At 47.0% G+C, this 23,743-nt stretch overlaps 1 protein-coding gene across 3 annotated transcripts in view; it reads right to left on the bottom strand.

Moving 5' to 3' along the window:
* The window catches only part of LOC138261141 (phosphatidylinositol 3,4,5-trisphosphate 5-phosphatase 2-like), a 446,236-nt gene that overhangs the window by 2,628 nt on the left and 419,865 nt on the right, over positions 1–23,743 (bottom strand). For all 3 annotated transcript variants that reach the window (XM_069209825.1, XM_069209833.1, XM_069209843.1), the window contains one exon: positions 18,069–18,190. In XM_069209825.1, coding sequence (XP_069065926.1) covers positions 18,069–18,190 — 122 coding nt within the window. The remainder of the gene's footprint in view (positions 1–18,068; positions 18,191–23,743) is intronic.

Here is a 23,743-nt window from a genome sequence, read left to right as displayed (position 1 = left end):
GTATGGTGCTTGCAAACAGGCACTGAAGATGTGTCCCATTTGCAAAAATACAGCTTGTGTATGGTGTTTGCAAAGATAGAGCATGTGTATGGTGTTTGCAGACACGCCCTGAACATGTGTGGTGTTTGCAAAGATAGAGCATGTGTATGGTGTTTGCAGACAGGCACAGAACATATGTGGTGTTTGCACAGATAGGGCATATGTACGATGTTTGCAGACAGGCACTAAACATGTGTGGAGTTTGCAAGGATACAGCATGTGTATGGTGTTTGCAGACAGGCACTGAACGTGTGGTGTTTGCAAAGATAGAGCTTGTGTACCGTGTTTGCAGACAGGTACTGAACATGTGTGGTGTTTGCAAAGATAGAGCTTGTGTAATGTGCTTGCAGACAGGCACTGAACATGTGTCCCATTTGCAAAAATACAGCTTGTGTATGGTGTTTGCAGACTTGCACCAAACCTGTGTTGCATTTGCAAAGATGCACCATGTGCAAGGTTTGCAGACAGACATTGAACATGTGTGTGCAGTGTTTTCAGATAGACATTCAACACGTGTACGGTGTTTGCAGAAAGACATTGAACATTTGATTTAAATTTGGAGACAGAGATTGAAAACATGAGCATATGAGCTGTGCTCTCAGACAGATACTGAACACGTGGATATGTGAGGTGTGTATGGTGTTGGCAGGTGCATATTAAATATGTGTGCATTGTTTGCAGACAGACAAAGAACGTGAGCCTTACCAGTGGTCCGACATTGAACATGAGCGGGGGCCACACACAGACATTGAACATGTGGGTATGTGATCTGAGCTCACAGCGAACATGTATACATATATGCTGGGCTCTCAGGCAGATATTAAACATTTGTGTAAGTGAGCTGATCTCATGGCGAACATGTATACATATGAGCTGGGCTCTCAGGCAGTTATTAAACATGTGCGCATGTGAGCTGATCTCACAGTGAACATGTATACATATGAGTTGGGCTTTCAGGCAGACACTAAACATGTGGGTATGTGAGCTGATCTCTCAGTGAACATGTATACTTATCAGCTAGGCTTCCAGGCAGGCATTGAACATGTGTGTGGAGTTTGCAGCTATATATCAAGTGTGTGTGCAATGTTTGCAGACAGACAAAGAGCATGTGAGCTTTACAAGTGGACAGACATTGAACATGTGCAGGGGCCACACACACCTGAACACCTGAGCTTAAAGTGAAAAAGTATACATATGAGCTGGAGTCTGAGACAGAAATTAAACTTATGCATGTGAGCTGATCTCACAGTGAACATGTATATATATGAGCTGGGCTCTCAGGTAGAGAGTGAATGTGGGTATGTGAGCTGATCTGACAGTGAACATGTATACATATGAGATGAACTCTCAGGCAGATATTTAACATGTGTGTATGTGAGATGGGCTTATGAGTAGACATACAGCATGTGTATATTTTGTTTGGATTGTGTGCTCCAGGCCCAGTTAAGAGTGGATGCAGTATTACATTCCTGACATGGTTACAAAGAGCTCTACTTCTGCATGAATTTCAAATTTTGAAATACAAACACTTCTAGGACGAGTGGTCTATTTTACAATGACTGCATCTTTCCACCATTACACAGAATTCACAGTTCATCGAGGAGTCAATTACATAGTGCTGAGAAGCCAGAGGCAGCAGAGGAGTGGTCAGAATACAGCATCCATTTTAGGACATCCTCATTCTTCACTCCTCATCCCTACTTCTCAATCCTGCTTCTCATTCATCATCCCTACTTCTCATCCATCATCCCTGCTTCTCCTCCATCATCCCTACTTCTCATCCATCATCCCTACTTCTTATCCCTGTGACTCATCCCTGCTTCTCATCCATCATCCCTACTTCTCATCCATCATCCCTACTTCTCTTCCATCTCCCCTACTTCTCTTCCATCTCCCCAACTTCTCATCCATCATCCCTACTTTTCATCCATCATATATCATCCCTACTTCTCATCCATCATACATCATCCCTACTTCTCATCCATCACCCCTACTTCTCATCCATCATCCCTGCTTCTCTTCCATCATCCCTGCTTCTCATCCATCATACATCATCCCTACTTCTCACTTCTCATCCATCATCCCTACTTCTCATCCACCATACATTATCCCTGCTTCTCATCCGTCATCCCTACTCCTCATCCCTGCTTCTCATCCCTACTTCTCTTCCATCCTCCCTACTTCTCTTCCATCATCCCTACTTCTAATCCCTCATCCCTTCTTCTCATCCATCTTCCATCATTCCTACTTCTCATGCCTCAGCCATCATCCCTACTCCTCACCCATCATCCCTACTCCTCATCCCTCATTCATACCAACACATTTTCAGTTTTATGAAACACACCTTTACACTGATTGGTTGGGAACAGCCAATCAGAGTTATGAGAGAGAGCTGCATTCTATTTCAATGAAAAACAGCCTCCTCATTGCACATGGTGTGTGAAGAGGGGGAGAGGAAATGCAACTGTGTGTTTGTTTCCAATGAACTTAAGGCTGCACAATATTTCATATTATTTAACTCAGTGGTTTTCTGTTTGCACAGGCCTCTGCAGAAAGCTCTGCTGGGTTGGGAAATACAAGGAGCTCACAGCCTGGGCCATAAATCAGCTCTTGGAGAAAGGGTTATACAGGTCATCTACAGTACAGTTCTACAGTTCAACCGAAAACTTTTCTGGTTTCAGTTTCATATGTAGAAAGAAAATGTTTAAAATCAACTCTGGTGACAGTGCAATCCAATTCATCCAAACCTTTTCTGGTTTCATTTTTATTTGTAACAAATAAAATGTTTAAATCTGAGCCTGCTATTTATTTGTAACAAATAACATGTTTACATCTGAGGCTGCTTTTATCTCCGAGAGCTGTTTTTTTGTCTTTTCTGAAACCAGAAAGATTTTTGATGAACTGTAGATGAATTGTATAACCCTTTCTCCAAGAGCTGATTTATGGCCCTAGCTGTGGGCTCCTTGTATTTCCCAAACCAGCAGAGCTGTAAGAATGCAGCCCTCTCTCATAACTCTGATTGGCTGTTCCTAACCAATCAGTGTGAAGGTGTGTTTCACAAAACTGAAAATGTGCGGGTATGACTGAGGGATGAGGAATGAGGAGTAGGGATGATGGATGAGGAGTAGGGATGATGGCTGAGGCATGAGAAGTAGGAATGATGGAAGATGGATGAGAAGTAGGGATGAGAAGCAGGGACGAGTAAGGAGAAGTAGGGATGATGGAAGAGAAGTAGGGATGAGAAGCAGGGATGAGGAGTAGGGGTGATGGAAGAGAAGCAGGGATGATGGATGAGAAGCAGGGATGATGGATGAGAAGTAGGGATGAGGTATGATGGCTGAGAAGCAGGGATGATGGATGAGAAGTAGAGATGATGGATGAGAAGTATGGATGATGTATGATGGATGAGAAGTAGCGATGATGGATGAGTAGTGAGAAGTAGGGATGATGTATGATGGATGAGAAGCAGGGATGAGGGATGAGGAGTAGGGATGATGGATGAGAAGTAGGGATGATGGATGAGAAGTAGGGATGATGTTTGATGGATGAGAAGTAGGGATGATGGATGAGAAGTAGGGATGATGGATAAGAAGCAGGGATGAGACGCAGGGATGAGAAGTAGGGATGATGGAAGAGCAGTAGGGATGATGGATGAGAAGTAGGGATAATAGATGATGGATGAGAAGTAGGGATGATGGATGAGAAGTAGGCATGATGGAAGAGAAGTAGGGATGATGATGAGAAGTAGGGATGATGGATGAGAAGCAGGGATGAGAAGTAGGGATGAGGAGTGAGCAATGGGGATGTCCTAAAATGGATGCTGTATAAAAGGGTTTCCAGTATTGAAGTGCAATGCCCCGAGTGCATTGTGGGTTCCCAAGAGAAGGTGTTCCAGAAGTGGGGGGCAGTGACAGAGAAGCATCTGTCTCCTTTCCTGTCTCCCTCCCTGTAAAGCTGCACCTCGGGCCAGCGCCTAGAGGCCTCACTGAGGTGGAGCACACCACACATCCATCACTATTCATTCACTTACTCCTGGGAACCACTATAATGGTAGCTTGGTCTAGCAGGAGGAGCAGATGGGTTGAATCTCATGGGTGGATTTATAGAGATGGACTTATAGAAAGACCTGAGCTTGTCCACCCTTCCAGGCTCCCATCCCACCCTTCCCGGGGTCATCTGTCCCTGCGTTCTCTCTTTCATAGATCCCGGATCAGTACCAGAGAGTGGCACATACCCAATGAACCCACAGCACCTCTCACATAGCCATCACCAACCTACTGTCCATAACATGGGCACTCACAAACATTGTCCCGGGGCCAAAGGTACGGTCTGGTTCCTGACCGAGGGTTACATCAAGCCGAGGAGCCGGGAGAGCATGAGGGGGCGGTCAGAGACAAAACAATCCTTACCTTGTCCAAAACATTAGTAGAGGATGCCGTTGAAAAGCAGATTTATATGGAAACACAACTACAAGGTGGAACTTTTCAAACAACTCCTGAGGTAGAAGTAAACAGACTAGGCTGACCTTAAAAAGCATATTCTATTGACATTTTGATAATGCAGTTTTATTGTCAGACACCACATCAATCTCAATAGGTATTGTCTGGCGGTGCTCATTAACGCAATATTCAACCTGGGCCCAATGCAGCGGAGGTGTGGCACGTTCCTAAGTTAGATAGGTAAGTTAGAGATCGCTATACTCGGAACCCATTTCACATTTACGGCCTGATTTAGATGTCAGCGGACTGGTTATTCCTTCACAACGGTGAGGGATACCCTGTCTGCTGAAATATAAATCCCACAGAATATCACAGGACTTATATTTCGGGGATAGGATATCCGTCACCTTTGTGACAGAGTAAACCATCCACGGAGTTCTAAATCAGGCCCTTAATGCCAACTATTAATGCCCTGTAATCCGGAACTGTGTCGGAGACTGCAAGCGCTACGAGCTGATCTAGACGTAAGTCAGTACGTTTATTTCTAAGTTTAGCCACACAAAATGGCGCACGCTTAACCCAGAGTGGCTCCTCACACATTGGTATTGACTTATCATGGTCACGTGTCCTACGGTCTACTGATTCGAACATTACCACGACAATCTACGTCCTGGATATCTGCCTCACTTACACAACCCACTCTTTTTGGAGGGACCATTCAACTCTGAGGAGGTCTAGCAAGCTTGCCTCTACCTTGTTGAATTTACTTTGTACGTTCAGATTACCGGCCCATTCATACCATATTTACTTTACTAGACAGATTACTTGGCCAACAATAACTAGCTAGAACCATTATTACGGGTACCTTTGGCATACAACTACCTTATATTTAAGGGAACAGGTCTATTCTATCTGTCTTGACAAATTCCAGCCTGGACAAAGCACATAATGGCTCTTCATTTCCTTGCATGAGACTATACTGTGTCTCTTGTACCAATTTCTGGACCCTCTGAGGCTTCGTAATAAGGTGGACAGGATATCCGCCAATGCGTGATAGAGTATTCCCCTCTGCCAAGATCTAAATCAGGCCCCTGTGTTATTACGTGGTTACAGTTTGAAGAGTGCTCCAACCCCTTGCCTACTTACCGCTTACTGTGAGCCACAGTGAGCTTATTATGAGCTTGTTGTGAGCTACTTATTGTAGGTCCCACATAAAAGATCTTGCATAGCAGTGTGTTTCTTTAGGTTATTAGAGCACCATAGATCATCCTTGGATACCAAATTCACAAATTCATTGAACAGTCTTGCTTTGCTTCTAACAAATTTGTGCACAACCTTTGGGGATGTGCATCTAGTTGGATCACTGTTACCTTTGTACTATTAATCTATTTTACAATTACTGTCTCCTATTAATGCCCTGTAATTCAGAACTATGTTGAGACTACAAGCCTCAAGAGCTGATCAGATGTAAGTCAGTAAGTTTTTTATTTTTCAGCACGCCCATTGTGGAAAACAACTTTCACATATACATGTTGAACCAAACATACAAATTACTTTCCGTGGTGGTATAAAATGGAGAGGAAATTTATCAAAGAGCACAATTTTCCAGAATTTTTCTGGTTCCTGCCCCCAAAAAAGATGCTTTGGGAACTGAATTGTACTGCATGTCAATCAGCTCTGATTCTGCTAGTGCCACTGTATAGCCATAAAGTTCAATAACTTCAGCATTTCTTGCACTCACAGGGGTTTTCAATCAACCTGGCCTCGGGGTGAGGGCTCCAAATTGAGAAAATCTCCACAAAAATGTTCTCAAGACATGCGGCAAGGTTTAGTGTTGGCAGCATTTCTTGGGCATGTGCAAACCTTAGAGTTACAGCCAACTGTTTTGGAAAGTGTGTGAAATCAGCATCTTCCAGGTGTTCTTTGAATAGGACAAGCTTACTCGCTAATGAATAAACAGCATTCCTCATGGAGAACAGAAGCTGGTATTTGCCTTACAGAACCAAATCGAGAACACTGAGATGCCCTAATGTAGCCAAAAGAAAACGGAGCACGGTGAGCCATTTTACATCCTTCAGTTCTGGGAAAGATTGACCCGACTGTTTACAAAGTGTTCAATTTCAGGAAGCAAAACTGTGAACCGCTCGTCTGTATAGTTAGTTTCAGAATCCTGCAGCAGTGTTTTAAAACGTCTGTGGTTAAGGGCTTTCGCATGGATGAAATTAACATTTTTCACAACAGGTTTTAAATCATTATCCAGTTCTCCTTGCTTTATGTTTGCACACACACATTCTTGATGGATGATGCAGTCGTAGCCTGTGATGGTATGTTCAGTGAGCTTCTTAAACAGACATACAAAGCCTCTCACATTGTTTATTGCTATATGATGCATTTCAAAGAAGTTACAGATGCTGCTCAGTATATCTTCTTTTTGTAGGGAAGTACCCTCTTTCTTGGCATGGTTACCCCCTTTTTCTGCCTGATATCAGTGTGTTTGACTGTGTTCACTGGGATCCTGCTGACCAGGACCCCAGTGATTATGCTCTCTCTCCAAAAAACTCTGTATTTCACCCACAATTGGCACACTGGTGCCCCATTATAAGTCCCTTGTATATGGTACCTAGGTACCCGGGGCACTGGGCTCCAGGGGATCCCTAAGGGCTGCAGCATATGTTTTGTCACCCATAGGGAGCCCAAGCAAAGGGTTCTGCAGGACTGCCATTGCAGTCTGCGTGAAAAGGTGCGAGCACCCTTTCACTGCCACTTTTCACTGCACCAGGTCGCTTATAAGTCACCCCTATGGCAGGCCTTCCAGCCCAGAGGGCGGGGTGCGAAGTACCTGTGTGTGAGGGCACCCCTGCACTAGCAGAGGTGCTCCCAAGAACTCAAGGCCCATTTTCCTGGGCATTGTGAGTGCGGGACGCCATTTTACGCATGTACTGGACATAGGTCAATACCTATGTCCAGCTACATAATGGTAACTCCGAACATAGGCATGTTTGGTATCAAACATGTTGGAATTATAGCCCAAGGCTTTTGCAAGTATTGGTTGTATGATTCCATGCACTCTGGGGGTTCCTTAGAGGACCTCCAGTACTGCCATTACAGCTTTCTGAGGCTTTCCAGGCAGCCCAAGCTGCTGCCACCTCACAGACAGGTTTCTGCTCTCCTGTTGCTTGAGCAGCTCAAGCCCAGGAAGGCAGAACAAAACATTTCCTTTGGGAGAGGGGTGTTACACCCTCTCCCTTTGGAAATAGGTGTTACAGGCTGGGGAGGGGTAGCCTCCCCAAGCCACTGACAATGCTTACAAGGGCACATTTGGTGCCCTACTTGCATAAACCAGTCTACACCAGTTCAGGGATCCCCAGTCCCTGCTCTGGTGCGAAACTGGACAAAGGAAAAAGGAGTGACCACTCCCCTGTCCACCACCACCCAGGGGTGGGGCTCAGAGCTCCTCCAAAGGGTCCCTGGATTTTGCCATCTTGGATTCAAGGTTGGCAGGGAACTCTGGGAGCATTTGAGTGGCCAGTGCCAGCAGGTGACGTCAGAGCCCCCTCCTGATAGGTGGTCACCCAGCTAGGTGACCAATCCCCCTTTCAGGGCTATTTAGGGTCTCTCTCTTGGGTGGTTCTGCAGATTCGGAATGCAAGACTCCAGCAGGAATCCCCTGCAACCTCCACTTCGATGTCTGACCGAAGAAACTGCATCTGGGCTATTCTGGACCCTACAAGCTGCAACAAAGAAGTAAGACACTTCCTGCAATATTGTATCTCCGGCTCCTTCCAGCAACTGCAACATTTCCCTGTTTGTGCATCCTCTGAGGACACCCAATCTTCAGCCTGCATCAGAAGGAAGAAGGAATCTCCCTTGGGGTGAAGGAGTCACTCCCCTGCTTCTGCAGGCACCAACTGCTACGACGACCTCCTGCGTGGATCCCCTCTCCTGCTGAGTTGCCTGGAGTCTGCATCACAGGCGGTGGGATGAAATGGTTCCCAAGGTCCTCTCTTCCAGCTGTCCAACTTGAGTGGAGGTAAGCCCTTGCCTGCCCATGCAGGACAGAACCCCAGTGCACCGCGTCCTTTACAGCTGTCAAGGCTTGTTGGAATCCTTTCCACAAGATCTTCAGGCATCCTGAAACTCCAGTCCCCAGCACTCCTTTCTGTGATGCACAGCTCCCTTAATGGTTCTCCGGCGGCGTGGGAGCCGTTCTCATAGTGCTGTGTGGGCCTCTTCAGTCACTCGCCTGTCCATGTCCTGTGGAACTCCTGTAGGTGCTGTCTGGGATTCCTTGGGCTCTCTGTGTTGCTGAGGGCCCCCTCTGACTCCGCCTCCTGTGTAGAGTCGACCTGGTCCTTCCTGGTCCCCGGCAGATCCACTTTCCGCTGAGAGTTTTGGGTGTGCCAGGGCTTGTTGGCGGATTCCGAAGAAGCAGACCAGACTTCAATCCTCCTTTCCGGTGTGGGAGATCATCTGCATCCTCCAGGAACCCGACTTCGTCTTCTTGGGTGCAGTACTGACTCTTCTTTTTCACCAGTAGTTCACTTCTTGCACCTTCATCCTGGTGGGTAGGTGCTCCTGCCCTCCCTGGATTCTGCTGTGCTTCTTGGACTTGGTCCCTTCTTCCACAGGTCCTCTTGTCCAGGAATCCACTGTTGGTGTCTTGCAGTCTCTTCTGGGCTTTGCATAATTCTTCTCTTCTCTGTGTGTGATCAGGAGAATTTACAGTGATTTACTCCTGCTTTCCTGGTCGCTGGGGTGGGTTGTGGTACTTACCTTTGGGCTTTCCTAGTACTCCCAGCTCCCCTCTACACACTACACTTACCTAGGTGGGGGACCGACTTTTGCATTCCATTTTTTTAGTATTTGGTTTGTTCTCCCCAGGCCTATTTTTCTCTCTTGTGATTTTCAGTATTGCACTGTTTTCTAACTATTTATGCCTATTTCTGCGTACTAGTGATTATAATTTGTGTCTTACTTACCTTTTAAGGGAGTATGGCCTCTATGGTATTTCTGATATTTGTGTCACCAAAATAAAGTACCTTTACTTCTGTAACACTAAGGCCCTCATTCCAACCCTGGCAGGCGGCGGTAGCCGCCCGCCAGGCGGGAACCAGCATTTGGCTGCCATGCGGCCAAAAGACCGCTTCCCTCATTCCGACATTCCCTCTGGGCGCTAACCAAGTTAGCGCCGGCCGGCCCAGCGAGAATGGGGGCCGCAACACAGGAGCCGGCTCCGAATGGAGCCGGCAGTGTTGCAGCGGTGCGACGGGTGCAGTTGCACCCGTCGTGCTTTTCACTGTCTGCTAGGCAGACAGTGAAAAGCTTCATGGGGCCCTGTTAGGGGACCCCTGCACTGCCCATGCCAGTGGCATGGGCAGTGCAGGGTCCCCCAGGGGCCCCAGGACACCCCTTACCGCCAGCCTCTTCCTGGCGGTGAAAACCGCCAGAAACAGGCTGGCGGTAAGGGGGTCAGAATCCCCAGGGCAGCGCTGCCCTGGCGGATTCGCCCAGCCAGGGCAAAAACGGCGGGAAACCGCCGGCCCCGGTTTTCTGACTGCGGCGGTCAGAATGGGCTTGGAAGCACCGCCAGCCTGTTGGCGGTGCTTCCGTCATTCGTGGCCCTGACGGTCTTGGACCGCCAGGGTCAGAATGACCCCCTGAGTGTTTTCTTTCATGTGTGTAGGGCTTAGGGGGTTATTCTAACTTTGGAGGAGGTGTTAATCCGTCCCAAAAGTGACGGAAAAGTGACGGATTTACCACGAGCCGTATTACGAGTCCATTATATCCTATGGAACTCGTAATACAGCTGGTGGTATATCCGTCACTTTACCGTCACTTTTGGGACGGATTAACACTCCTCCAAAGTTAGAATAACCCCCTAAGTGTGACTACAGTGGTATTGCATGAGCTTTGCATGTGTCCTAGATAAGCCTTGGATGCTCAACCACAGCTACCTCTAGGGAGCCTGTTTTCTAGACACTGACTACACTAAATTAATACGAGATACCTGGACCTGGTATAAGATGTAAGTACCATTGGTACCCACCACACACCAGGCCAGCCTCCTACACTTTTCTTGTGTACCCTTGCATTGGCGAAAAGGCACAGGAGCTCTTCTTTAGGGTTAACTGATACTGGGGAACCAGGGGCCAGATTTATGGCATTTTGGCGCAGGGCAGCATAGCAAGTCACCTTACTGCGAAGCCTTGCATCAAAGGCAAAGGGCAGGAATGTACTGTATCTATAGTAAATGGCACATTCCTGCTTTGGCTCCCCTTTGGCAGCCTAGCGCCAATGCAGGCACCCTTGCACCATGGTGCAAGTGTTCTTGCACTGCATGCAAGATTGTATTTGAGAAGGAAGGGGCACCTTCCTGCACAAAAAAAATCCTGCATGCATGTTCCACTTTCAATGTGTGATGCAGAAAAAAAAGGGAAAAAAAGAGGATAAATAAAGATATTTCTCCTTGTTGTGCCTTTCCTGGGGAGGCGTAAGGTTTTGAAGCATCCCCAGATTTACATGGCTTTGCAAATCTGGGGAGGCGTCACAATCCATGGGTTTTGCATGGGAACACCCACTGCAATGCCCATGGAACGCCTCCCTAATGCAGAGTAAGGCAACGCATCGATTTGCGCTGCCTTGCCTTACTCCATATCTATGAGTCCATACAAAGCCACGCAAAGTGGCTTTGTGTGGCCTCATAAAGATGATTGAAAGGTTAGCACTACCGCTGTGTCACAAAAAGTGACGGATCAGCGGCCCAAGGGGCTCATAAATATACCCCCAGGTTTGAGTCTCTGCAACAGCTCAACATCCTGTGATACCGGCCCAAACACTTAGGCCCTGGTTTAGATGTTGGCAGTTTTGGTCCGGCAGTTGACTTTTCAAGTGGAAACCCACCCGCCTTTGTGTCAGTCCGCCTGCCGTATTTAGATGTTGGCAGTCCCATAGATGAAAGACAGCAATCGACCCTTTGTCTCTGCCAAAAAACACCGCCTGCATCCATGGCGGGAAAGGGAAAAGGGGATGGAGGCAGGACCGCTGCCAGCCTTCCCGCTGTGCAGATTTAGATGTGCTTTATCGCCAAGGAAAAAGTGGAGGTCCGACCTCCACTCTTTGGTAGGCTGAGTGGGGGAAAGGGTGAAAACTCACCTTTTTCCACTCCCCCCATCTTCAACTGGACACGACTAGACAACACCTGCCATCGCTGCTGCCACTGACCCACAGAGAAAACATCCCCCAGGCATCCAAGGTAGGGATGTCACATTGCCAGTGTAAGTTGAGTGGGCACTGCACGGGAGGCAGGGACCACCGGAGACATATACATGTCACAGTATTTTTTTTTTGTCACTGTGACATGCATATGTCGGGTACACAGGTGGGACAGATACGGATAGAGACACACTGGTACACATCACAAATCACACACATACACAACTGTCATTATGGTGACAGTATTCATTGCCAAATGAATGCTGGCACCTCAGTGACGGTACATTCACACCTGCCAACTGTGTCCATGTGTGCACATTGCCAGGGAACCTGTACCTGTCATGTTGTGCTGAGAATTGTGTGTGTGAGTCAATATGTATATGTTTGTATGTGATGCGAATGGCTGGTTGAAGTGGGGGTACCAGGTGTATGTGAGTTTGTATGTGTAGCTGAGTGTGCTGTTGTGTCGTTTGTTGTGGTTGTGTCGTGTCTGAGTGCAGTGTCAGTGGTGTGTGTATGTTGTGTCATGGATGGATGTCAATGTGTGTTTTCGGCATGTATGGGTTGTGTTGTGTCGGAATGGCAGTGGGTAATCGTGTGCATGTGTTGTGTTGTGTAGTGTGTACTGCGGGGGTATACCTATGGCTAAGGGACAGTGTGTGTGTCATTTACCTCTCTTCCATAGCCCCTGCCATTGTACGAAGTCCATAGAGTCCCACCACAGTCTCCCGCTGTCAGAGAACCGCAGCCATTCCAGCAGCCAGCAGAATTGTAACATCTAAATATGGCGGGCAGAAGACTGTCGCAGTGACGGTATTTTATGGTCCGCGCCTGACGCAACTTGGCGGTGTGACCACCAACATCTGAATCAGGCCATTAAACTCTGAGTGCCTAAAACGTGTCTCTGTTTAATATAACTGGTGCTCATGTGAAGCGCTCCAATACCTTCGGGTCAGGTTTGCGCTATATAAAACTGCAACACAAAAAAGAAGCTCATTTATGGCGATGCTGAAGGACAACAACTTTTTGACTGCTTTGATCACCTGCTCCTAGATGTTTTCACCCATTGCCCCTATTCTTCGTGCACAAGAAAATTTCTTAACTAGCTCTGCCTCGGTTTGTGGTTTCTTATCTTTGGCCAGCATGATGCATGTTTTGAAAGATGCTTCTGTAAGAACTTCAGAGTCTTTCATTTGACAAAGGAAGAGTGTCTGCTGGGGAAAGACGAGATTCCTTTAACAATGCAATTTTTGCATAATATGGTTTTGACTTCAGATTGAAGTTCTCAGTATATTCTGAGTGTCCGGATTTATAGTGCTGTTCAAGGTTAAATCTTTTAAGGAGATTTACTTTCTCTTTGCAAAGCAAAGACATAGCTGTCCCTTTTTGATACTCAAACAAAAAGTACTCTTCTTCCCGTGAGGTCTGGAACACTCTGGGCCCAATTCACAAAGGTAAACTTAGACCAAAAGTCTAAGGGCCTCATTTACTAGAAAATAGCACGGCGGTGCGCCAAATTTGGTTGTGCTGCGTCACTTCAGAAACACAGGGGTGTGCCGTATTTAAGAAATTATGGCACACCCCTGTGTTTTCCCTAACTCTGGTGCTAAATTTAGCTGCCCTGCGCCAATGCAGGCATCCTTGCACAATAGTGTAAGGGTGTCTAGGGTGCAGGGAATGATTGTTTATGTACAGGAAGGGGCACCTTCCTGCACATAAACAATCAATAATGACAACTTGTTACTTCTATGTGTGCTGCGTTCTGCAGCACACATAGAAGTAGCAAATTGTCATTATTTAATGATTGTTTATTTGCACGAAGGGACGCATTCCTGCAGATAAACAATCATTAATGGTGTTTTGCTTTTTCTATGTGTGCTGCAGAATGCAGCACACATAGAAAAAGCGAAAACAAGGAGAAATGAAAGTATTTCTCCTCGTTGTGCCATTCTAACGCCACTCCTGGAGTAGCGTTAGTTTTTGGCGCTGCCTCAGATTTACGTATCTTTGTATATCTGGGGCAGCGTCAAAATGCATGGGCGTTGCAGTGGAACACCCACAGCAACACCCACTGCACACCCCTCTGCAGCAGAAAACTGCGTCTGGGGCCCACATTTACAAGGCGGCGTTAAGCCACGCAAAGTGGCTTAACATTGCCTTGTAAATATGGAAAGGGGCACAGCGCCACCGGAGCTTTGCTAAAGGTGACACTCTGGTGGCGCAAGGGCCTCATAAATGAGGCCCTAAGTTTAGACCAAAAGTCTAAACTTATACCAAAAGTCTTACTACTAGTAAAGTTAGACTTTTGGTCTAAGTTTAGAGTTTTGGTCTAAGTTTAGACCAAAAGTCTAAACTTAAACCAAAAGCCTAACTTTACTACTAGTAAAGTTAGGGCCCGATTCACAAAGGTAAACTTACACAAAAAGACTAAGTTTAGACCAAAAGTCTATGGGCCTGATTAATCGAAGTAAACTTAGACCAAAAGTCTATGTTTAGACCAAAAGTGTAACTTTACTACGAGTAAAGTTAGACTTTAGGTCTAAACTTAGACTTCTGTTCTAAACTTAGACTTTTGGTCTAAGTTTACCTTTGTGAATCGGGCCCTAAGACTGTAAGTGTAAACTTAGACCAAAGACACCATTCAAGGGGTATTGGCAGGACTTCCCGGCATTATCAACATAAGTGACAACATTCTGGTACATGTCTCTACTCTAGAAGAGCACCTGGAGAGACTCTGAGAGACCTTTCAGTGCCTTCTGGACAATGGCCTCACGCCTCCACAAGGAAAAGTGGGCTTTTCTTGAAGAAGAAATCTTTCTTCGGTGATTCTCAGAAAGCGGGGCCATGCCTGATAAGGCAAAGTTCCAAGGTGTTAGCTCTGCCCCAGCTCCCATCAATGTCGCAGGAGTTCGGAGTTTTCTGGGGATGGTAGCCTATAGTGGGCGTTTCATCCCAAATCTCACTGCACTCAGAACTCTCCTTCATGAACTGACCAATGCCAATCCTGTCTGGGAATGGCACCCCTCACAGTTTGAGGCTATCAGAGAAACAAACAAGCACTCTCGAAGCACACTACGCTTGCCTACTTTGAGACACCTCGGAATCGGAACTGTCTGTAGATGTTAGGTCTTCCAGGCATATTCCCCATCCCTCCCCCAGTGAAGGTGAATTCTGATTTAGTGTTATTCAACTGGAGCAAAATTTTGTGCAGACAGGCCTTGATCTTAACTAGGGCTCCCAATTTTATGGTATTTGTTTTTTCAACATTTCCGTCTGTATTTATCCATTTTTATTTTGTGCTTTTTTCAGTTTTTATCCTTATTTATTGTGTGCTGTTTTTCTTTTGTATTTATCCATTTTTCTTTTGTATTTACTGTGTAAATGAAGCTGCAATAGGTAGTTTCCCACATTTATTAAACTGATAAATATATAGTTGCATTTGAATGTCCAAACGATGTCAGCAGTATACTGTGCAAAAGTGTGACCTGAAAACGCTTGCATACTAGAACAGCATAAAGAACTGTAGATCTGCACCCAATTAAGCTCAATTAGGAAATCTGTTGTCTTCCTGTCCCTTCCCCCTGCACTGGCGCCGTGTGCATAAAAGCAATCCTGGGAGGTGTTTTCCTCTTTCTATGGGTTCTGCAGAACGCAGCACACATAGAAAGAGGAAAAACAAGGAGAAACAAAGGTATTTCTTTTCGTTACGCCTCACCTGGGGAAGCGTAAGGTTTTGGCCGCATCCCCAGGTTTCCATGGTTTTGTAAATCTGGGGAAGCGTCAAAATCCATGGGTGTCACATGGGAACACCCACCGCAGCGCACATGGAACGCCTCCCTAACGCAGAGTAAGGCACCGCAGTGACTTGCGTTGCCTTGCCCTACTCCATATCTATGAGGCAATTCAAAGCAACGCAAAGTGGCTCTGCGTGGCCTCATAGATATGATTTTGTAGTTTGTGCCACTGGAGCGTCACAAAAGGTGATGCTCGGCAGCGCACGGGACTCATAAATCTGCCCCCTGGTAGAATGATAATCGGTCTAAGGTTTGAGAAACTGGAGGGATGTACATGAAGGTGTTTTAACAGTGACCGAGGATGCAGAAGATTTGGGAACAGTATTACATTTTCCAAACAAATCTTCTGAATTAGCATTCCAGCGGTATACCACCGCGATCACTCCTGGGATGCAACTGAAGTCCACCTGTGTCAGGATACTGGGGCATCATACCACAGGCCAGCACAGGAACACAAGGGCTGCACTCCATCATTGAGATTAATGGCAATTTTACATAAAAAGTGATTCAAAGTCCCCAAATCACCCACTAAAACACAGAAAACACACAGAACAAGCATGATTAAAGAATCAAGCAGTACATCACCGACGCCACCCACTACAGAGGCAGCACCTTCAAACTCATCCTGACGCCCCACCCTTTATTCACTGCAAACATGATCTGTCTGGACAGGATGGGTCACTTCACCATCCTCTTCTCCATCTCTCGCAGCAGTCCCATGAATCAAGATCAACAGAAAGGAGAAGAACTAACACAATGCTCCTCCAAAAGGTCCTTCCAATGGACTCCCTCCACCAAATAGCACGAGCTTTAGGGTGGTGTGACCGGTGCCGCAGCACCGGGCGCTGATTACAGCGGGTGCCTTGTTTCCAAATGTATTATGGATATAAAAGCACCTGCTGTGGCTTCTTTGCCTCCAGCAATTTCCCGGCAACAATAAAAATGTCAAGATAACTCTGGTGAATAACGTACCTGCTGGCGAGAGATCGGAGCTTTGCTTAGTGGAAGTTTTGACTCATCATAATGTAGGGCAAAGGGTTACTATGTCTGCTGCAAAGAATGTGTTCCATGCAGATCACAGAAGTGCATATAATGTAAATAGTTCAGGGGTTTACTGGTTTTGTCACAGAGACCCTTTTGTCACTTGCAGTTGTAAGTTAAAGTCTTAATACAGAACTGTGACCTAGCAACTGTTATCAAAGAGGCCGCAAGGTATAGGTTAGAACGTTATGTTTACTTACCCACTCTTTCATTAGATTAATGTTGCAAAAGGGGTTCATTTGGGTAGAAATCAATTCTTAGTATTAAACACAACCCTCAACCATGGTGTTACGTTTTAAATTCTCAGTTTGTGCTTCTCCAGACCAAGACCTCTTAATCTATACTGCAATATGGATGATCTGTGACACCTACGCCTGTCTTTTGTAACATTTCCTATACACTGAGTCACACACCTGTCTTTCACTGTCTCTGTGTAATGTGTGTGTGATGTAAAGTACTCTGATAACTTACGCAGGTGGTAGTGAGGGAATCCATAGCGAAGGAGGTCATGGGGGTGGGGGTGCCAACCAGTGCTTAATTTGTGCTTGTTGTTTCCGGTGCTGAGCACCAGCACTTATTTTTGAGGCCCTGCGCTTATTCTTCTGTCTCAAGCATTTGCTGCGAGTAAAAGACACTTATGGGAAAGACGGAAGAAGGGAAAAACAAAAAAGCGTCACAAAGGGAGAAAGTAAAAAGCTGCAAGAGTGAGCTGAAGGGGCAGGGAATGGCTTTATATGGATTGAAGAGGCCCGAGATGGCTTAAGGATTACGCCGCGTCAGTATTCCGTGTTCGCACATTTAATTGCAGCAACCACATGTTTAAAAGGAGAACTTTGGGCACCGGAACCTTTTTATTTACAAATTAAGCACTGGCGCCAACAAACATCACACCGGGTGCCACCAGCTCTAAAGCCGGCCCTGCATCAACAAAGCCACTAATAGAAGAAAATTATTCTAGGAGGCATCAATCCACTGCCAGGCCACAATCAGACAACAGATGCAAAACCACCAATCCCCTCTTCACCAAGATCAACATCAGATCTCATTCATGGGCGTCCCCGGATGGATTTGTGGTGTGACTATGTTGACTGGTGCACGCTATCGGAACAACAGAAGACATCAGTAGGTGTTGTCCCAAATAATACTGCAGTGTTTTGTGACATCAGAACTGGTCCGACTATGTCAGGACCGGCGGCGAGGATTATGCTCATCTTTCTTCACTTACGGCTCTGTGTCCTTAATAGAATTGAAACTTTCCGTTACTAAAGCTAGGAGATTTTATATTGTATCCCAGGACTCTGGCCGCTGTCCTGCCCCCGTTTCTCTCAGGTAGCTTTGTGCTACATGTGCCACAGCATACATTCAAACATGCATACAAATGCAAAATTCATTGTTAGGAAAAAACTAAACATGTTTACATTTCTTGCACCATTAGCCAGTCTCTCCAAAGGGGGAAAAAACAAGGGACTGGTGGAAGATATTAGAGCCAGAGGATCAAAAAGGATGAAGATGGAGCCATAAAAAGTGACAAAGGACTTATTACCTGAAAGTCTCCAGGTTGTGCCAGCCTTTCCGGCAGAAGGCCTCCTCGTACTGCTCCAGCCCGAACTGCGCCAGCCACTGCCTGGCTGTGCTGGGGGTAGTGGTCACACATCCGCCGGACAGCTGCAAAAGAAGAGCCACTGAGTCAGGCCTAGCACAGGCAACAGTCACCAGTCACAGAGGTGCAGACTATGCATGTCCATGTGTTACTATGTGTACTTATGTACATACTCGTACAATATCAACATGCGCATCAATAGGTGTGAAAGGTGTGTGGCTGTGAACGTTTGTGTATGACTGGTTTTGGGTGTGCCTGTTTGCTCTGAAGTATGACCATGTGTAGGAATCTTAGGACTGACATCTCAGAATGAATGTCTGTGATGCTTGTGGGATGCCCACCTTGATGTCAGCCAGCCTCACCCATCAGTTGCAAGTCTCATTGGCATTATCCCAAGCCAACCTCGCCACCCCGAGGACTGGAGACAGGAAAATCCACCCCATGCACTCTACAAAACACCTTGTCCTTTTACATAACACAAAAGTGGGGTTATCGAAGGCCCCAAATACTCTGAATGTTTGTAGCATAAAGAATACATTTGTTGTTGACATTAACAAAACTAAAATTGTGATTTTTGGGCGCCAACCAAAAAAAGGATTATGAAATGGAGGCCGGGGTTACAGAGGCTCTACTGTGTACAAGATTACAACTTTCTTGGGGTTTGGTTGAGTGAAACTGGCAAACTGACCATGCACCTACAAATGATGAAGACTAACGGAGAGATGGTCATTCACGCTCTCTGCAAATTAAACACCTCTGATGGTCCAATGACCCCAGGAGGGTGCTGAGGCGAAACTCCTGCCATCGGTACACCGCCAACAAGCCTTCCCAGCTATGCTGGTTGGTGAACTTGATACGCTCCAATGCACGGGGTACAAGAAAGTGTTTCCACTGCCACCCCACACAAGAAACACTTTCATTAAACTCAAATTCGGCCTCCTTAATAAAGCACTCCAGTGCATGGCCGCTTTGGCCAAATATTTTTACCAGCGAACTGCTGCACCGAGAACACGATGAAGGCAGCAATAAAGTCAATCTCTGAAATTAACAACCCATGGACACCTTCCTGCACAAAAACAATCCTGGGAGGCTTTTTCCTCTTTTTATGTGTGCATGGAAAGTGGAAAAAACAAGCATAAATGAAGATATTTCTTCTCGTTGGGCGTCCCCTGGAGAGGCGTAAGGTTTTGGCGCATCCCCAGGTTTACAAGGTCATGTAAGTCAGGGGATGTGTCAAAATCCATGAGTGTTGCCTTGGAAAACCCACTGCAAGGCCCATCGAACGCCTCCCTAACGCAGCGACTTGTGCTGCTTTGTCTTACTCCATAACTATGAGGCCACTCAAAACCACGAATAGATATGATCTGGTGATTTGCGCCGCCGTTAGGTCACAAAAAGTGATGCAACGGCAGCGCAAGAGGTCATAAATATGCCCTCAAGTGTCAGGGTTTGTCCTAAAATACAGAAAACCAAATGTTTCACCACCAACAAAGATGGCTCAGCCAGTGTCGTGTCAAGGGTAACCCTCAAGGCTCATTGTAGGAAAGCCCCTCTTCCTGGCATGGTTACCCCCACTTTTTGCCTGTTATCAGTGTCCTTAGACTGTTTTTCACTGGGATTCTGCTAACCAGGACCCCAGTGATTGTGCTCTCTTCTCTGAATTTGGTGTACCCCTGTAAGTCCCTAACATATGATACTTAGGTACCCAGGGCATTGGTACACCAGGGGTCCCCTATGGGCTGCAGCATGTATTATGCCACCCATGGGAGCCCATGCAAGCTGTGTCTGCAGGCCTGCCATTTGCAGCCTGAGTGAAAAGATGCATGCACCGTTTCACTGCTGGTGACTACACCAGGTCACTGTAAGGGTAGGCCCTTCCAGCCCTAAGGGCAGGGTGCAGGTCCCTGTGTGTGTGGGCACCCCTGCAAGAGCAGAGGTGCCCCTACAAACTCCAGTTCTAATTCCCTGGACTTCGTGGTCCAGCTACATAATGGTAACTCCGAACCTAGGCATGTTTGGTATCAAACATGTCGGAATCATACCCCAATACTGATGCCAGTACTGGTGGCATAATCCCATGCACTGGGGGTTCCTAGAGATCCCCCCCAGTATTGCTCCTACCAGTCTCACAGGGTCCCACGCTGCTGCAGCCCCTCAGACAGGATTCTGCCTTCCTGCTGCTTGACCAGCAAAAGCATGGGAAAGCAGAACAAAGGATTTCCCGTGGGAGAGAGGTGCAACCTCCTCTACCTTGCAAATAGGTGTTACAAGGCTGGGGAAGGGTAGCCTCCCCACACCACCGGTTTGCTCTGAAGGGCACATTTGGTGCCCTCCTTGCATAATCTGGTTTGCACCAGTCCAGGGACCCCTGGTCCCTGCTCTGGAGTGAAACTGCACAAAGGAAAGAGGAGTGATCACTCCCCTGTCCATCACCACCCAGGGGTGGTGCCCAGAGCTCCTCAAGGTGGCCACATGATTCTGCCATCTTAAAGACAAGATGGGCAGAGGCCCCCGGGAGCATCTGACAGGTCAAGTTAGGCAGATGTTGTCAGTGATCCCCTCTGATAGGTGGTTGCCTTGCAAAGTGACCAAGTCCCTTTTTGGGCTATTTAGGGCCTCCCTTGCGGGTGGGTCCCCAGATTCAGCGTGCCAGACTCCACCAGGACTCCTCTGCAACAACCTCTTGTGCTCCTGGCAACCGGAATCATACAAGACTGCAACACTGAGATGACCTCTCCTTGGAACATTGTTTCATTGGCTCCTGTCAGCAACTTGCAATATTCCCATGGCTGTGCATCCTCTGGAGTCGGCAAGACTTCAGCTGCATCAAAGAAGTAAAACGTAATCTCCCTTGGAGTGAAGAAGTCACTCCCCTGCATCTGCAGGCACCTAAGGCAACAACGTCCGACTGCTGGGATCTGCTGTCCTCTGGACTGAGAAGATTCTCCAACACAGGTGGTGGTTCTGAGGGGTCCTCTGGGTCCTCTCTGCCTTCTATCCAACTTGGAAGACAGTGAGTGCTTGCCTCTTTCCCCAAGACAGAACCCCTGTGCATTGCGGCTGTTGCAGCAACCAAGGCTTGTTTACTCCTGCTCTGAGGAATCTTCAGGCTCCAAGTTGCCCTGGCCCCCAGCACTCTACCTCTGCAAGGACTGTCTCTTCTCTGCTGCTCCAGTGAAGTGGGACTCCTCTTCAGGCGTGCTGCCTGGGCCTCACTGTGACTTACTGTGCCTGCTGCCAGTGGGTTGCTCATGGGGCTCCGACTGCTTCTGCTGGCTCTCCTGTCTTCTTAGGGTCAGCCCAGATTCCCTTCCAAGGGTCGAGTCCCCAGGACCTTGCTGGTCCTCTTCAGCTCTGCAAATCTCCAACAACTCCAGTTGCATTTGCTTGTGCTTGTTGGTGGTCCTCCTGACCACTAACCCATCTGCAATCCAGTGACCATCAAGGGAAAGCTCCTAGGTGACTTCAGGGACTCCTCTGCAGCTCCTGTACTCCGCAGCTTGATTTCATCCACCACCATCTACCCAGATCTTCACTCACAGAAGGGTGGGCATTGCCTTCTGCCCCACCTGGACACTCCTGCGTGGACTGGGCTTTGTCACCTTCTATTGCAGGTCCTCTTCATCCAGAATCCAACATTGGGTTCCACTGGCCTGGTCCTGTTATTTCAATATTCCATTTACGAGTCCCTATGTCAGCCCACGGGACGACTAGGTAATTTACCTCTGCTCTCCTGGTCGCTGGTGGTCTTCTAGATTCTTTCCTCTTGGGGTTCCACTCTCTCCAAGCTCTTGGCTAACTACTCCATATCCTCTGGTGGGGGACCCATTCTCGCATTCCACTTTTTTAGTATGTTGTTTGGCCCCTCTATAGGGCCCTTGCTATTTTCTGCTATTTCCTAATACTTACCTGTGTATATTTTGTGTGTACTTACCTCAGGGGGAGGGGGGCTGCCTATAGTAATCTAGTTTGATGTTCCTGTAATAAAGTACCTATATTTTTTGCAACATGTTGTAGTTCCTTTCATGTGTGATAAGTTGCTGTGTGACTACTGTGGTATTTAAAGTGCTTCACGCTCCTCCTAGATAAGTCTTGACTGCTAACCACAGCTACCACTACAGAGCCATCCTGGCTACCTAGACACTCTAACACTATCTCATAAGGGTTGCCTGGACCCAGTTTAAGGTGTAAATGCCATAGGTGTCCACCACACACTGGGCCAGCTTCCTACACTCATCAACAAGCACAAGGTCTAATCATCTTGTATAATCAACGTTCAAATAAAATTTTCAACTGAAAAGACAAAATCAGCTCATAACAGAGACCAGAAGTAATTTTACAGCTGCACCCCTCATCATGGTGTTGACTCTTATCTCCCATATCTGAAGCCCACCAAGGACCCAAACCCACATGGTGCTTGGTGCTGACTTGGTGTCCCAACAGGAGCCAGAAACATTCTGGGTTCTTAGTACTAGGCCACTACCTACATGTACATGTGTACGTACACATGTATATGTCACCCTCATGGCACGTCAATCAAGAATCTATATGTACCTTCCGCATCCTGTCCTGGAGCCCCGCAATCATACAAATATTTCAGTACATATATGTATCTCCAGCTGCTGTGTCCGATCCTGAACCCCGCAACCATAGAAGCATTTCAGTACATATATGTACCTCCAGCTTCTGTGTCTGGTCCCGGGACCCCACAACCATACAAACACTTCAGTACATAGGTATACCCCCAGCTGGTGTTATCAGTCCTGGATCCCAACAACAATACAAACATTTCCAAACATACATGTACCTCCAGCTTCTGTTTCTGGTCCCGGAACCCCACAACCATACAAACATTTCAGTACATAAATGTACCTCCAGTTGCTGCGTCTGGTCCTGGACACCCACAACCATACAAACATGTCAGTACACATATGTATCTCCCACGCCTGTGTCCCGGACCAGCACAACTTTACAAACATTTCAGTACATAGGTATACCCCCAGCTGGTGTTACCGGTCCTGGATGCCCACAACAATGCACACATTTCCATACATACATGTACCCCTAGTGCCTGTGTCTGGTCCTTTTACCCCACATACATGATAGTATAAAGACTCACAAACAGGACTATGTGCCATACTTGCCTCACTTGTATCTTTTTTACCGGTCCCTGGCAAAGCGTGGGTTCACAAGACCAGTCTCACTGGCTGTAGGAAGAGAATTAACCCACATAGGCCCCAGGAAATGACACACTGAGTCACATAAAGTGAATCACATTCATTCATTCATTCATGGCAACATTAATTCTTGCAATCACATCTACTCCTAGTAGTAACCTCAAACACTCTGACATGACACACTACTGTCTCCTAATGTTTTGTTCCCTCAGGACTCCATCCATGCCCAGAAGATTCGACGGGTCTTCTCACCTAGATGGACAATTGTAGTTTCTCTCACCTTCCCTGGTGTGTGGTCAACAAGGTGGCAGGCAATGAGAGCAATGAACCCATCCTGTCTCTCATGAGGGCCTACTAATTGGTGGGGAACACCCTGAATGCCTATATTCTAGGTCTGAGAGGGAGCCCACCCGGACATGGAGGAGGAGCCGACCTGTGCCC

The sequence above is a fragment of the Pleurodeles waltl genome, chromosome 2_1 (genome assembly GCF_031143425.1).
Source record: "Pleurodeles waltl isolate 20211129_DDA chromosome 2_1, aPleWal1.hap1.20221129, whole genome shotgun sequence".
Taxonomy (NCBI): domain Eukaryota; kingdom Metazoa; phylum Chordata; class Amphibia; order Caudata; family Salamandridae; genus Pleurodeles; species Pleurodeles waltl.
This window is presented reverse-complemented; position numbering and strand designations above follow the sequence as displayed.